General features: G+C 41.9%; 1 protein-coding gene and 1 long non-coding RNA gene across 4 annotated transcripts in view; one reads left to right on the plus strand and one right to left on the minus strand.

The window, feature by feature from the left end:
* The window catches only part of LOC142046342 (uncharacterized), a 934,987-nt gene that overhangs the window by 197,481 nt on the left and 720,017 nt on the right, over window positions 1–17,489 (minus strand). The window lies entirely within an intron of this gene.
* COL15A1 (collagen type XV alpha 1 chain) overlaps window positions 1–17,489 on the plus strand; it is a 282,178-nt gene that overhangs the window by 92,988 nt on the left and 171,701 nt on the right. For all 3 annotated transcript variants that reach the window (XM_032765559.2, XM_032765558.2, XM_032765560.2), the window contains exon 3: window positions 11,010–11,557. In XM_032765559.2, the coding sequence (XP_032621450.1) occupies window positions 11,010–11,557 (548 nt within the window). The remainder of the gene's footprint in view (window positions 1–11,009; window positions 11,558–17,489) is intronic.

Below are 17,489 nucleotides of genomic sequence, written 5' to 3' on the forward strand. Positions count from 1 at the left end.
TGTTGCTTTCACAGAGGAAGGCTTGAGTGACGACATTTACCCAGAATCACCCGTGACACTGTTTTTGCATTGGGATCTCAACCCAGAATTCCAATGGGCGGGGGAGACTGCGGGAACTATGGGATAGCTATGGGATAGCTACCCACAGTGCAACACTCTGGAAATCAACACTAGCCTCAGTACATGGACGCACACCGCTGAATTGATGTGCTTAGTGTGGCCGCGTGCACTTGACTTGATACAATCTGTTTTAAAAAAATGGCTTCTGTAAAATCGGAATAATCCCGTAGTGTAAACATACCCTTAGCTGCAAATGTAGCCTTCAGACATAAGGACGTGAGACATTTCAGTATGCAGGGCTAAAGATGAGTTGATTAAATTCTCATTTAAAAAACTTTGGTTTTAAATAGAGGTGTCAGAAAGGCACATCAGCTCCAATGAGCTTAAATGATGGTGTAAAGTGGGCTGGATATCTAAATTGTAGCCTTTTTCTTTGCAAAAGCAGACCTCATGTGTGGTGGGTATTATAGGCCAGAGGAGGCTAAGCTAACCCAAGCTGTGGCCCCTCCCATGCTCTGCCCCAGGGCCCCGTCCTTGCTCCCCCTCTCCCCTGAAGCAGGAGCGGCTCAGCTCTGGCCAGTGGCCTGGTGCTTGGGGCTTGGGCTCTCTGGTGGCCAGGGGATGGAGTGGCCAGCGGCGGCTTGGACTGGCCTGCCAGGTGGTTCGGGATGACTGGAGCGGGTGTGCCGGGGCTCCACCAGCTGCTGGAAAGGAGGGTAGCTTGGGGCTCTCATGGGGGGGAGGGGCCTCAGGAGGAAGGGGCATGGCTGGAAGAGGTTTCACACGCCACCCATGGCAGATCTCAAAATGTAAGATAATTCCTAGAGAGATCTGTCAATGAATTCATCTGACATGCCGTTTGCAAATTAAGACTTATTTTAAAAAAAAAAGGGTTGTCACTATGTCTAGAAAACATTTCTAATGCTTTTTGGCAGATCCTTTATTTCGAATGGGAAGTTAGATTAGTCTGATTGATGGAAGGACTCTTCCTTGCCACACCCCAAATCCCTCATAAACTTGTTGCTGGCCACGTGACCCCTCTTCTGCTACCTCCCAAGGCAGACACTCACTTTCCTGGGACCTTAAGAAGTAGTTTGGTTTCCTACCATCCATGTGAATTTCCATATTCTCTAATTTTTTGGGTTTCCCGTAAGGTTAACCTTAACACCAAATTTCCTGGCCTTTGTTTCCCCTCCCACTAACCGTAGGGTTTATGTGTGGACTCTTCCTCTTAGTTTACTGCTTGTTTACTTCTAAGGTTAGCTTCACCTTGTAAAGGTTTTATCTAGAAATATTCAGGTTTGTTCTGCTTGGTAGCCAAACCAGAGTTATTCAGTTTTCAGGAAAGCAAGAAGAGGCAACCTCAACTATTCTGGTTTATTAGAGAGAGTAAAAATAATATGACAAAACCCCAAATCTTTATAAAATTGGAAAAGCAGGTGAAAACTAAGTTCATAGAGATTATATGTTGAAGCTAAAGTTGAAGAAGAGAGAATGGTAATTAGTTTTGATTAAATTATATTGTAAGATCTTCATGGCACATGGAGAGTCTTTCCATGTGTTTGTACAGCACCCAGCACAATCGGGAATGCGAGGGCAGAATAGAGCACAAAGAGGGTGACTGCAGTACACATTATAAATATATTACAAAAATAGCATTGTGAGTAATCAGACAAGGAAGGACAAGAAGTCCTTTTGAAAATGTAAATGTATGAATAGATAGGTAAAAGTTACTAGCATCCTTTCAGCCGAGGCCTCTTACTGTGAAATTTCCTCTGCTGTTCACCCGAAGCAATTTAATAGGCCTGCTTCAGTGTACAGTGCAAGATGCATTTATTCCACCAGGCTTTTAACTGAAGCTTTTAACAAAGGCTTTTAGTTTAATCTTGTCTACCGCAGTGAGGCACAGCTCTGTAGCTTTTGCACAGCTATTATGATAGGGTTTATCCAACCTACGTAGGTGGTATGGTTACGTTAACATGCTGTTGCTACAGCAATGGGCACTGTATAAAATATTTATAAATAAATAAATTACATTAATAGGTGCTGGTGGAAGATTCAGACAATCTTAGAACCTTGAGATTGAAAAGGCTGTTTGGTCATCAAATGAATCATCTTCCATGGATTATTCCCTACAGTGCATTTACTATTGTTTTGTGCAGTTTTAATTTTGAATTCTCATGATGTGGGGATTTCATCATCTCTCTTGAGAGATGATTCTATAGGCTAATAAATTTCCTGTCAAAAAGATTTTCCTGAGATTCAGTTTATTTTATCCATTTCTTAATTTCATGTCATTAGTCTTAGGCCTTTAAAAGTTGAGTTGACGTAGCTACGGCGCTCAGCGGTGTGGATTTTTCACACCCAGGTGCCATAGCTATGCTGACATAATGCCTTGTGTAGATGCAACTAGGACTACAGAAAAATACTTCTGTCAGCATAGCTACTGTCACTCAGGGAGGTTGAGTTCCTACAGCAACAGGAAAAACACCTTTCATTGCTGTAGTTTGCACCTATACTATGAGGGATGCTGGCATAGCTACGAGCTTTGCTGCTACAGAGCCTGTAGTATAGAGTTGGCCCTAATTGTACTATAATGCACTGCCTTCATGTGGATATTTATTTTAGGACTGTAGATTAATCACAATTAACTCACGCGATTAACTCAAAAAAATTAATCGCAGTTAAAAAAATGAATTATGATTAATTGCACTGCTAAACAATAGATACCAATTGAAATTTATTAAATATTTTGGATGTTTTTCTACATTTTCAAATGTATTGATTTCAATTACAATGCACAATACAAAGTGTACAGTACTCACTTTATATTATTATTTTTTATTACAAATATTTGCACTGTAAAAATGGCAAACAAAAGACATAGTATTTTTCAGTTCACCTCAGACAAGTACTGTAGTGCAATCTTTTTATTGTGTAAATGCAACTTACAAATGTAGATTTTTTTTTGTTACATAACTTCACTCAAAAAACAAAACAGTGTAAAACTTTAGCACCTACAAGTCCACTCAGTTCTACTTCTTGTTGAGCCAATCATTAAGAGAAACAAGTTTGTTTACATTTACGGGAGATAATACTGCCTGCTTCTTATTTACAATGTCACCTGAAGGTGAGAACAGGCATTCACATGGCACTTTTGTAGCCAGTATTGAATGGTATTTAGGTGTTAGATATGCTAAACATTCCTATGCCCCTTCATGCTTTCACCACCATTCCAGAGGATATGTTTCCATGCTGATGATGCTCATTAAAAAATAAAACATTAATTAAATTTTTGACTGAACTCCTTGGGGGAGAATTGTATGTCTCCTGTTCTGTTTTACCCGCATTCTGCCATATATGTCATGTTATAGCAGTCTTGGATGATGACCCAGCTCATGTTCGTTTTAAGAACACTTTCACTGCAGATCTGACAAAACACAAAGACGGTACCAAAGTGAGATTTCTAAAGATAGCTACAGCACTTGACATAAGGTTTAAGAATCTGAAGTGCCTTCCAAAATCTGAGAGGGACTAGGTGTAAAGCAGTGGTTCTCAAATGTTTGTACTGGTGACCCCTTTCACATAGCAAGCCTCTGTGTGCGACCCCCCTTTTAAATTAAAAACACTTCTTGACATATTTAACACCATTATAAATGCTGAAGGTGAAGTGGGGTTTGACATGGAGGCTGACAGTTTACGATCCCCCATGTAATAACCTTGTGACCCCCTGAGGGGTCCAAACTCCCAGTTTGAGAACCCCTGGTATAGAGAATGCTTTCAGAAGTCTTAAAAGAGCAACACTCCGATGCGTAAACTACAGAACCTGAACCACAACCACCGGGGGTAGGGGGGGAAAGGCAACCTTCTGCTGGTGGCATCTGACTTGGATGATGAAACTGAACTTGCGTTGGTCTGCATTGCTTTGAATTATCATCAAGCAGAATCTGTTATCAGCATGGACACATGTATTCTGGAATGGTGGTTGAAGCATGAGGGGATATATGAATCTTTAGTGCACCTGGCACATAAAGATCTTGTGACGCCAGCTAAAACAGTGCCATGTGATCACCTGTTCTCACTTTCAGGTGATATTGTAAACAAGAAGCGGGCAGCTTTATCTCCTGCAAATGTAAACAAACTTGTTTATCTGAGAGATTGGCTGGACAAGAAGTAGCACTGTGTGGACTTGTAGGTGCTAAAGTTTTACATTGCTTTGTTTTTGAATGCAGTTTTTTTTTGTACATAATTCTACATTTGTAAGTTCAACTTTCGTGATAAAGAGATTTCACCTAGTACAAGTACTGCAGTGCATTGAAAAATACTATTTCTTTTGTTTCTTTTTTACAGTGCAAATACTTGTAATCACAAGTGAATATAAAGTGAGCACTGCACAGTTTTTATTCTGTGTTGTAATTGAAATCAATATATTTGAAAATGTAGAAAACATACAAAAGTATTTAAATACATAGTATTCTATTGTTGTTTAACAATGTGATTAATCACGATTAATTTTTTAATAGCTTGGCAGCCCTAATTTATTTTAAAATTGTAAAACAGCTAATGGGCAACCATCATGTCATGTTCTGAGTTCTCCCCACCACATATTTTAATTAGCAGTTAACAAAACCTGATAATCAATTACTATGATTGAATATGATGTCCTTCAGTGCCTGACCCCACAGATAAGGCACTTGCAACTGCTACCCACTAAAAGAGCTCTTCTTTGACTCAAGTTGTAGGGTTATGTCTTGGAGCTGAATGATAAGGGTTTGAGTATGTCATTTATGTGTATTTATTTCTATCTGCAGAATTTAAACTTGTTGTGACACCCTCTTTTGTGGTGGTAAAGACTTTTTCCCCCCTCCTATTCTTAAAATCTTCCCTTGTACATCAGTTGCTTCCTAACTATTTTTTGTTTTTCTCTGTACACCATCCATTATGTTAATATTTATCTGGTAATGTGGTACCCAGAACTAAACACAGTATTCAAGATGAGGCTGAGCCAGAGCTGGAGAGAGAGAATGGGTATGTGTTACCTCCCTGTCATGCCATATAAAGCCATAAAATTTACTGTAGAACCATTAAAAATTAAATGTGAAGAAACCTTGATTTAGGATATGAGTGACTGAGCAGCAGAAAAAGGCTTTCTCAAAAGTATTCACATTAGAGGATAAATACTGTATATCTAAATGAATATACTGTGAATCCTCATAGAGGCAGAGTGGATAAAGATGTTTATAGGATATTTGATACTATGCTCACAAAACTAAAATGTAGGTTTCCCAGAATAAATCAGGTTTCAGAGTAGCAGCCGTGTTAGTCTGTATCTGCAAAAAGAACAGGAGTACTTGTGGCACCTTAGAAACTAACACATTTATTTGAGCATAAGCTTTTGTGGGCTACAACCCACTTCATCGGACGCATAGAATGGAACATATAGTGAGGATATACATATATGTACAGAAAACATGAAAAGGTAGGAGTTGCTCAACCAACCCTAAGAGGCTAATTAATTAAGATGAACTGTTGTCAGCAGGAGAAAAAAACAAAAACAGTTTTGTAGTGATAATCAAGATAGCCCATTTAAGACAGTTTGACAAGAAGTAGGTGAATGAGTCCTTGATGACAGCCCCTCAACCTGAAGCAAATACTCACCAGCAACCGCACACCACAGAACAAAAACACTAACCCTGTCCTTGCAACAAAGCCCGATGCCAACTCTGTCCACATGTCTATTCAAGTGACGCCATCATAGGACCTGACACATCAGCCATGCCATCAGGGGCTTGTTTTCCTGCACATCTACCAACGTGATATATGCCATCATGTGCCAGCAATGCCCCTCTGCGATGTACATTGGCCAAACTGGACAGTCTCTACGCAAAAGAATAAATGGACACAAATCTGACATCAGGAATCATAACATTCAAAACCAGTAGGAGAGCACTTCAACCTCTCTGGCCATTCAGTAACAGATTTAATGGTGGCAATTTTGCAACAGAAAAGCTTCAAAAACAGACTCCAACGAGAAACTGCTGAACTTGAATTCAAGTATCAGAGGGGTAGCCGTGTTAGTCTGGATTTGTAAAAGCAGCAAAGTCCTATGGCACCTTATAGACTAACAGACGTATTGGAGCATGAGCTTTCATGGGTGAATACCCACTTCGTCGGATGCATGCGCCCACAAAAGCTCATGCTCCAATACGTCTGTTAGTCTATAAGGTGCCACAGGACTCTTTGCTGCTTGAACTTGAATTGATATGTAAACTAGATACTATCAATTTAGGCTTAAATAGAGACCGAGAATGGCTGAGCCATTACACACATTGAATCTATTTCCCCCATGTTAAGTATCCTCACAGCTTCTTGTCAAACTGTCTTAAATGGGCTATCTTGATTATCTCTACAGAAGCGTTTTTGTTTTTCTCTCCTGCTGACAATAGCTTGGCTGGTGTCACGCTGTATGGAGTGGCTTATGACTGTGAGTACCCACCTCAGAGCAGATTGTCAGAAAACAGGGCAGACACCCCAAATCAGTGGTATGTTCTTTAATTAGATTTCACCAAGCTAGTCACAAATGTGAACTCCTGGATCATTATATCAGTCTTACAGTTGAGTCACAGAAAGTCCCCTCAGACTCTGCAGTCCATCTTGCCACCCAGGCAGACTGAAGTTTGTGATAAAAGGATCACTTACATAAAAAATCACATCACATTTAGATTGCTTCCAGTCTCAAGAGACCAGTCACTTACCCGAAATCAATTGGTACTCTGGATCTTGCACCAAAGACAAGACTGGCAGCCAATTCTCTAGTAAACTAACTAAAGGTTTATTAGCTAATAAAAGGAAATGAGAATTATTGAGAGGTTAAAACAGGTAAAATATGTACACAGGTGAGTCACAGTTTGTAATTCCAAATGGCAGCAGTGATGTAATAAACTGCCGCTTTGCCAAGTCATTTCAGGGTACCCAGATTGTCTCTGTGGATCTCTGCTTTGCATCTGGTATGCTTCCCTGTAAGAGTCCAGGGATGCACGATCTTTCCTTGAATCCATACTTATATCTTCTTCTCACCGAAAACAAGCTGATAGAGTCACTATCCATGTGGGCTTTTCCTTTGATGTCAGAGAGTGAGGAATGCATTCTGAGTCTTAGACTTCTGATCATCACGCACAACGACCATTTGCTTTGAAATTAGCACAGTTCTGTTGAAGTTCTTCATTTGGAATCCACAAAGCTTCTTTCTCATTTGATGGATTATTTAATAACAGAGTATTTAGAATGTAAATGTTTGCAACTACATTATAACAGGATACAGATAAGCAAAATCAATGTATCCAATATCCCATAAGTTTTCATGAAGTTTAAGCACCAAATACACTCACTTAACAATCACTTTAATCTATACTAATACACAAGTGAATTGACCTAGGGCTCTGGCATGAGCTGGCTCCTGGTCTGCTAACATCACAGCTGGTTTGTTATGTCCTCCATGCCCACATGTAGTCTGAGCATCTGGCCCAAGGTGGGAGGAACTTAGTCAGAAGCGATTGTCTGTGCGGAGTCATTGAAAATACTATTACTATTTTAAGTGACAATAGAGTTAGATCATCTTCAGAAACAGGTTAAGGAGATGGTCTTAGAAATGCAGCTCATTCCTCTGAGTATACAAAATGTTCAGTGAAAGTAAGATCTACTGCTTCAACTTAGCATATCGTTCCTTTTTGCTTCTAAATGGTCCTGTTCAAGTAGTAATCTAAACTACAAAAGCCTGGTTAACCGTTTCACACGGCTTTCCACGTTAAGGTACTATTATTACCCCACGAAGAAGGAAAAAAGAAAGAGTCAGACAGGAATCACTGCTTCCCCTTTTAGTTTGACAGGAAACTGGATCCCATGGAGGTTAAGTCCATTCGTGGCTATTAGCCAGGATGGGTAAGGAATGGTGTCCCTAGCCTCTGTTTGTCAGAGGGTGGAGATGGATGGCAGGAGAGAGATCACTTGATCATTGCCTGTTAGGTTCACGCCCTCTGGGGCACCTGGCATTGGCCACTGTCGGTAGACAGATACTGGGCTAGATGGACCTTTGGTCTGACCCAGTACAGCCTTTCTCATGTTTTTATGTTCCTTTCCTGTTCTATGACCCTAAGAGCTTGTCTACACTTACAGTGCTGCAGCAGCACAGCTGCGCAGGTGAAGCTGCACCACTGTAGTGCTTAGTGAAGATGCTGCCTATGCCAATGGGAAAGCTTCTTCCATTGGTGTCGGTACTGCACCTCCGTGATCAGCAGTACTTATGTCAATGAGAGAAGCCCTCCTGTCGACATAGCACTGTCTACGGCAGGGGTTAGGTTGGTATAATTATGTTGCTCAGTTATGTGACATAGTTATACTAACATAGACTTGGTCAATACTACCAATTTAAGTGAACTCTACCTCTGTTACCACCTGCTGCAGCTCCTGGGTTATTACAGATTCACCCTTTGTGAGCAGCATGCAGCTATGTAGGTAGAGTGCACTCAGCCACTTGGTTTGAGACACACATTATCCTGGCTGTCACATTAGCAAATATAAAATGAAGATTCATTTTAGGATCTAAAAATTGTAAAATAATATATATTGTTTGACAAAGAATGGGAATACAAAGTATACCAGTAGATACTTGATCATTAAAGTAATTTAAGGAGTCAAGTTAGTCGTAACAGAGATAGGGACACATTTTTCATGTACAGTTTTAGAAAGACAACACCATCTGAGGATTTATTAATTGGAGTGTTACATTCAAGACAAGAGAAAATATTTTAATATTGTGCATGGATATTATTAAGAAACATCCACGCACAAGTCTTTTGTCTCTCCTACCTCTATGAAGTTTAAAAATTCTGGAGGGGGTTCTGATAAGCATTGATCAAAGGTATGGAAAGTTCTAGCTACAATGGTATCTTACATTTTTCAGGAGAAGAGGAGGCTATGGAGGTGAAGGAGGAGGAATGTATGATCTTATTGCTATGTACAAATACATATAACGGATAACCAAGACTTAGATTCTACTTAAGCCACATGTGGAATTAGCCAGACATTCCTGGTTATGAAAAATTCTATAATGATTTTAGTGTTTTATTTCTCAGAAGATGATTGGCATTTGGAAGTCTCTGTTCTTGGAAGTATTGGTAGAATCTACCTTACTAGGAATCTGGAAAATATGAATAAAAATGGGATTAGATGCTCAATGCTGGTCATACTCAGATCCTCAGAGTTAAACTGACTACAAAGGAGGGGTTTTCTTCCAGGGCATATTTTCAGGGACCGTTACTTCTGCATATGTTATGGAATGGAAATTCCCTGACTTCAAACTGAGATTTAACTACTGAAGAATGTTTTTTGTATTAAGAAACCATGGGAAAAAACATTCCTTGAATTGACAAAAGTGGTGTAAAATGGAAACTGAAATCCTTGTAATATGTGTTTGAACAAAGTTTTAGGATTGCCAACTTTCTGATTGCAGAAAACTGAACACCCCTGCCCCACCCATAGGCCCTGCCCCTACCCCGTCCCTAGCTCACTCCATCCCCCTCCCCATGTTGTTCACCTTTTCTCTACTCGCTCACTCGCTCACTTTCACTGGGCTGGGAGGGGTGAGAGCTCTGGCTGGGGAGGCGGGCTCTGGGGTGGGGATTGGGGATGAGGGATGTGGGGGGGTGGGGTCCAGGAGGGGGCTGCAGGCTGGGGGCTGGGGCCAAGGGATTCAGAGTGGGAGGGGACTCCAGCTGAGGCGGGAGTTAGGGTGAGGGAGGGAGGGAAAGCTCAGGCTGGGGGTGCAAGCTCTGGTGCAGGGCCAGGGATGAACGATTTGGGATGCAGGAGGGGGCTCCGGGCTGGTTCAAGCCAATGGGAGCTGCAGAACTGGTGCTCAGGGTGAGGCAGCATCAAGCCAGGACAGGCAGGGAGCCTGCCTTAGCTCTACTGCACTGCTGACTGGACTTTTAATAGCCTGGTCAGCAGTACTGACTGGAACCTCCAGGAACCCTTTTTGACCGGGCATTCCAGTCAAAAAGTGGATACCTGACAACTCTACTTTTAGAGCAAATCTTCCAAGGTATCTTGCTCACAATTAGAGCTATGCAAATAACAGATTTTTTGGGCTAGTCTGAAAAAAATATGTTTAGAGTCAAACTGACAACAAAATTTTTCAAAATTTTTAGTGAATTGAGTAAAAAACAATTTCAATTTAAGTTGAATGAAACATTTTGGTTGAACCAAAACTAGAAAGTTTTGGCTTTGATTGGGAGCATTCTTAAATGGTTTTGATTTTTTTTTTAAAAAAAGGAAGCTTTGAAACAAAATATAATTTTGAACCAAAAAAAATTGAAATGTTTCATTTAAAAAAATGTCAAATAAAACATCCCAGGGTTTGGTTGTTTTTTTCCCCAGGTTGCTTTTCATCCAAAACAATCTGGTAAAACTGACATGAAGTCACAAAACATTTTGGTGTTGCCAAGTCTGCATTTTTCATTACAAAAAAGTTTCATAGAAAAAATTTCTCTCAGCTCAACTTGTAACCTTATCCTGCATTTGTAAAACTCCACTGCATTGTTTGTGCCAGGTTGTTGCTTCCTCCCTTCATCATGGCTATGTTACAATATCTTTGTTTATTTGAGAAAACAAAGGAATAAATTCTCCGTTCTCTCATCTCCTCTCTGCAAGTGTATGTAACTCATGGTTTATGAAAGGCTAAAGGAGAACATTTTTGTAGGAGCGTGTGCCTAACTTTAAACATGTGAGTAGTACCGTCAGTCAATGAGATTTCTCATGTGCTCAAGCACCTTGCTGAATAGGGGTTTCAGATATTAGCACATTAGCAGTAGTGTAACTTCATGTAAACTTCATAATGTTAAATAAAACGTAGACACCTGGAGTAAATAACATATTTTTGTCTCATGCTACAGAACGAGGATCAAAGGGTCATCTTGATCTGACAGAGCTGATAGGCGTTCCACTCCCTCTTTCTGTCTCCTTTATCACTGGCTATGGAGGGTTTCCAGCTTACAGTTTTGGACCAGATGCTAACATCGGCCGTTTGACAAGCACTTTAATACCACTGACCTTCTATAATGATTTTGCTATCGTAGTTACAGTAAAACCGAACAGCGATGATGGAGGTGTACTATTTGCAATAACGGATGCCTTTCAGAAAACTATATACTTGGGAATGAGACTATCACCAGTTGATGATGGCACCCAGAGAATAATCATGTACTACACAGAGCCTGGTTCCTACATCTCCCAAGAGGCTTCTTCATTTAAAGTTCCAGTGATGACTAATAAATGGAATCGGTTTACAGTGACTGTTCAGGGAAATGACACTGTTCTGTTCATGGACTGTGAAGAATATAACAGAGTTCAGTTTCAGAGGTCATCTCAGGCCTTGCAATTTGAATCCAACTCTGGTATATTTGTTGGAAATGCAGGAGCAACAGGATTGGAAAAATTCACAGTAAGTACAGTATGATGGATTCTAAATGTTTTTGATAGATGCTTCCTTTCAAAGAAGTTCTGAGTGCAATGACTAAGCATGAAGATAAGTCACATCTGATATATCCTGTATTGTCCATACACACGGAGCAAAAAATGTAGGAAATGATAGAATTAAGTCAATGCAACCTTAATTCTCTCTACTAGTGTGTTTACATTATGACACAGTCTTTAATTATGTAATCACATGCTAATATTTACATAGGACTCCTACTTTATACAGAGCTGAGGGTGGATGGTGCTCAGGGAATGAATCAGTTGTGTAAGGAATGAGGCTCTTGTCTGCAGGACCTCTTGCTGTAGAAGCTGGAATGTGGGCAGATAAAGGATTGTCTTGTGGATAAGGCAGATAAATGTCACACCGGGGAATTCATTTCTATCTCCTGCTCTGCTACAGTGTTCCTATGTGATACTGAGCAAGTAACTAAAGCTAAAATTGCCACAAGTGACCATTAGTTGTGTTCTTTATTTTGAGTGCCCAGACGGAGACACCAATGGTCTGATTTGCAGCAGGGCCCTGCACTCACAACTGCAACCGAAGTCAGTAAAAGCTGTGGATGGTTAGTACTTCTGACAAAGCCAGTGTGGTCTGAAGGACTAAGCGTGAGATTGAGAATCAGGATATCATGAGTTCTTATTCTGGTTCTGCTGTTCAAATCACTTCAGCCTTCTTTCTTAGTGTGGCCATCTGTAAAATGGGGATAAGAAATGTATTCCTCCTCAACCTAGGGGATTGTTAGGATTAATTAATATTTGTACAATACTGTGATTGTATACAGTGATATAAAAATGCTAAGTGCTTTGAAAAATCAGCCCCTAGGTGTCTTCAGTCAAGTGCCCAGTCACCGCGAAAACCAAAACTAGTGGCCCCAAATTAGTTGGAAAATTTTCGTCTGTGCGCTCAGTTCACTTGCTGTAAAATAGCAACAGTAGTACATTCCCTCTTCACAAGGGAGCTGTGAAGGCAAATTTGTTAATGCTTGTGAGGATCAGATGCTGCAATGATAAGAACTTTAGAAAAGCTATTGAGGAAATTATTAATTCCTTATTTGGTACAATGGTTGGATGGTGTGCAGTGATCAAGGCACAGGGCCATAGGTGCTGGAAGTAGGGGTTCTGGGGGTATTACTGGACTCCCTGGCTTGAAGTGGTTTCTATTATATACGAGGCTAACAGTTTTGGTTAAATGGCTCTCAGCGCCCCCCTTCTAAAAATTGTTCCTGCCCCTGAGCACAGGGCCACAAACTGAATGATGAAAATAGAAAGAAATATTGAGCCACCTCATTTGCTGTACCTCACCCAATACGTGCCTGGATCAAGTGTGTGTGTGTGGGTCCTGTAGAAAACGTAGTATATGATCATATCAGTTAAAACTGTATCAAAATGCACTTGCACAGTGGGCAGAATTAGGGTTGCCCAGGCAATCTTAATTTGGACATTTCTTGATAGCTGAGTGTTTGACTTTACAACCTTAATAACTTTTTTGGTTTTGTATGTGACTTTCTAGTATTTTTTTAAAATAGGAAAACAAATTCTATCATGTTCAGATGTAACATTAATGTTTACACTGTGTGTGTGTTTGTGTAGTCACATGAGTGTGTGTATGTTCATAATACTCAATATAAGGGGAGAGAGATTGAATACTGAATGAGACTATGTAGATCTTTTGGTATATTTCATGTGTGAGTCATAGTGTGAATAGACTAAAAATGTGGCGGGAGACAACATTAATGTATTCATGATCATTTTGGTCAGCCTAGATGTCTGTGACCATTGCAAGATTTAGTTCACAGAGGGTTTGCAACATGGATTCTGCATGTCCAGTTGACAGGACTGGAAGAAAAGGAAGACTGCAGTTTTTCTTGGAGGTTTAGGTCTAATGAGCTTCCGGGGTTGTGAGTTCAATCCTTGAGGGGGCCATTTAGGGATCTGGAAAAAATCTGGGTATTGGGCCCCCTGTGAGCAGGGGGTTGGACTAGATGACGACCTGAGGTCCCTTCTAACCCTGATATTGTATGAGTCTATGAAGTCAGTGGGAGTCTTTGCATTGACTTCAAATGGGCATTGAATCAGGCTTTGGTAGAGGCTTCATTTCTGTATTAATTTGTGCTAGAGATCGCTGTAGATCTATTGCACCTTTTAAAAAATGTATATTAAAAAAAAATCTGAGTGCCGAATTTCACTGTCCTGGCTCATGCAACCAGTCCCATTAAGTTGTTGTGAACTATGGGAGTCCAGCAAAATCAGGCTATTTTGCTTAATGTCCCTAGCTTTAGGCACCCAAATTTGAAAGGTTAGGCATAAAGATTGAGATGGTGATTTGCACAGTACAGTAGTTTGTATCTGTGCTGAATAGAAATTTATAATGGGTTACACATGGGGACATTTTTTTTCCCATAAAAATACACAGTTGCACACTGTTTGGTCATGTAATTATGGTAAAACAACATGAAACAAACTTAGGCTTATGTGAATTTCAGTAGATATCCCGATTACTTTTTTATCGCATGTGTGAACTCGACTATGGAAGTACAGGTTATCATGGGCCATAAAATGCTGAATGTTGTAGTTCCATTTGAGTTGCACCCATTGCTGAAGCTGGAAAAAAGAAGGTGGTGGTTCTCTCCCTCACTCTGGGCACAAGCCAGCTGCTGGCCTCTTGAGATGCCAAAATCAGACACCACTCACAGCAGATGCTGCAAATGTTCAAAATATGATCCCTTATGCTCTGTGGGCCTCCTCAGTGAGATTCAGATCCATGATGGGCACAACAGGCATGTGTCTAGGGCTCCAGAGACATGTGATGAGATCAATATCTCAGCTCTCATGGTAACAATTGTTTCTGGCCCTCATGACTGCAAAGAAAAGCTTGAAAACATGAGTTGAGTGTAACTGATGCGGTGATGTCTGCCTGAGTCTGCAGAGGGGCTGCAGCAGAGGTGTGAACTGCAACCTTTATTGCCAAGGAGGAAGCTGCTTGGCCCCACACTCTCCACCAAGGCAGACTTGCCACCACTCCCCAGGCTGGGCAACTTGACTGGAGGTAGTGGCTGGGCTCTACAGAATTGACTTCATTTTGGGAGGGCTCACTTTGCTCCCCTGGCCTTTTGATTTCAGAGGTCAGACTAGGGGAGGGAAATGGTGGCATCCGCCAAACAACTTCCATTCATGGCACCAGAATGAGAAGCTGCTCTTGATAGAGCATGCAGGTCTGTGATTCTCCCTCTCTTTTCTTATATGATTCACAATGAAAGAGCACATAATCACTGGATATCTGAACTGCCCATCATGAGGCAGTGAGAGGAATGGGAGAGGTCACATATTTCGGAGCCTATTGTTTCAGATCTCTGCAAATATCTGCACGGTTGCACTTGTTTCACAGGGCTAGGGACTTTAACAAATTATCCTCCCCCCCGATTCTAGAGGCATCCTCAAAAGCATGCTAGATCACTGATTCAGCCCAGTTCAAATCCTGGTTGCATCCACTCCCATTTCTGCTCAGTAGTAAGATACACTGGGAATATGCTTGTATTTTTGATGCTATGCTGTGTTAGCCCTACTGTCGCAAGGCATGCTGTGGGAGAAGTAGAGAAGCCTAGCGGAGAGTCCTTGACCTATCCTGGCAGATGCATTGTGTATACACACAGCACTGTCCCTTGCTGCTGTTCCCAAAAAGAGCACAGTACACTACCCCCACGCACCCTCCAGCTCCCACTGTCAACATCAACATGCATGCAGGGAGCTTTCAGCGACTCCACCTTCTCTCTCCCCACCAACCAACATGCATGTCAAACCACCCTTTCCTGCTGCTCCCATCTTTCTCAACACTATTACTTATTACCTCCATTCATCTAGTGTTTCCTCCGCTCATAAAGGCAGCCAATAGAAACAGTACTTTGGAAAGCTTTCCCTTAAGTATACTCCTATCTCATCATGAGAGCAGTAGCACAGAGGGAACAGGGGGCCAGAAGCTCAGAGGCAGCATAGTGTAGACATGTATAGACTCCTACTCTGGAATCTGCATGTATTGTTAAATGACAACAACAGCAACACATAATGCTCAGCCTATGTTTTCTTCTGATCTCAGATCTTCTTACCGTTTCTTCTCAGCAAGACCCCTCTGTCCCTGCTCCTAGGTCTCTGCTCTCTGAGAGGCACTTGGAGCTACTGTAACATGACTCAGCTGATTGGATATTAGATTGAGTGAGCAAAAATAACTGCCTCTCTCTACAGGGTTCTAGCTTTCCCTGAGTGACTCATAAGTAGAGCCTTCCCTTACTGCATGGAGAGCCCTAGAACCTGCTACCCTTACTGGCGTCTTGCAAGGCTACGAGTTAGTAACTCAGATCCTTGCCATTCACAAAGTATACAAAGAGTGGAGAGATGCATCAGGATACCCTCTAGGCAGACTCAAGGTTTGTTGGAAAGGAGACAGAAAGATAGTGGTGGTTGTGTATTAGCAAAGATGAGGAGGGAGGAAGGAAAAGGCAGGAGAACTTGTACATCCTTCATTGTGGCTGCCATTTTGAGCAAAGGGTGGGGGAACAAAAGCTCAGGAGGCAGAGTGATTGTAGACAAATATGGCGGCACCCTTATAGTACCTGGAACTAGGTTGCTTAAAACCCCTTTCCCACAACCTTTTTTATAAAAATATCTTGCAATACTTACTAGATGTGTCCCTCTTTCCCCCTGAAATTTTGTTTTCCTCCTGTGGATGCCATGGTTGTGATGTGGTAAACTTCTGGGTCTCTCGGACTGGATCTACTTCTGTCCCCCAAGGCAATGAGAAGTGAGGGTTAAGTCCTCGTGCTTGGTGCCCGGTCACTGCTTGTTGGTAGCCACACAATGCAGTGGCTCAATGGTGGCATCTCTCCCAAATATATAGTCTAGCCCCTCATCTCAGAGAGCTCAGTGGTTTGAGCATTGGCTTGCTAAACTAAGGGTTATGAGTTCAGTCCTTGAGGGGCCATTTAGGGATCTGGGGCAAAAGTCTGTCTGGGGAATTGGTCCCCCTTTGAGAAGGGTTGGACTAGATGACCTCCTAAGGTCCCTTCCAACCCTGATATTCTATGATTGTAGCCACAGACCCTGCAAGCTCCCCCCGAGGTACTATTGTTGTCCTTTTTGCCCTTTTAACCCATCTGGAGCTCTCTTTCCTTCCTTTAGTGCAGCACTGGATTGGGTTTCATTTGTGCCTCCTTGCTTTCATTTGTCCATATAACTGCTGGAATATTTGTACGCTGTGGTGGCTAACTTTCAGATGTTTCTGTACAGTGACAAAGTCAGGTCGGACAGCTGCAGGAGGGTCTGGGAAAACAAGTATGTTAACCCTAGAATGCTAAAGGCCCTTTTTCCAACAAGCTGGGAAGGGGTTCCTTCAGGTCAATTACGGACACCTGAGTCCAATTAAGGGCTTCCTGAAACCTGTTAAAATCTCTCTCCTGGTGAAGAGGGGAGGCAAACTGCTGCAAGGCTGGAGGTAGCAGGGAGATAGACTTCTCCAGTGTGAGAGACTGCACTCCTCCACATAGGGGAGATACCCAAAACCCAGTGCCTGTTTAGGGGAAGGACTGACACCCCAGGGCCAGTGACAGGACAACTCCTGCCTCAGTGAAGGGGCCAGGGAAAGGTATTCCCCTTTTGTTTTGGTGTGGTATAGACTTTTCCCCTTTGTCTGGTGGAGGAGCACTCCTCAGGCCTGCCTTGAGGCTTACTGGGAAGGCTCTGAGAAACAAATACCGAAGAGGGAAGACAGACACACTCCTGGGTGGGGATCTGATTTACCCTAGGCCCTGTCCCTGCCAGAGGAGGGAGCACTAAGTCTGGCAAGGCAGAAGGGGTGCCTTGCCACAGTACTCACTCCTCTCTTCAGAGGGCAATGAAATGCAGGGCAT

The sequence above is a fragment of the Chelonoidis abingdonii genome, chromosome 2 (assembly GCF_003597395.2).
Source record: "Chelonoidis abingdonii isolate Lonesome George chromosome 2, CheloAbing_2.0, whole genome shotgun sequence".
NCBI classification, from domain to species: domain Eukaryota; kingdom Metazoa; phylum Chordata; order Testudines; family Testudinidae; genus Chelonoidis; species Chelonoidis abingdonii.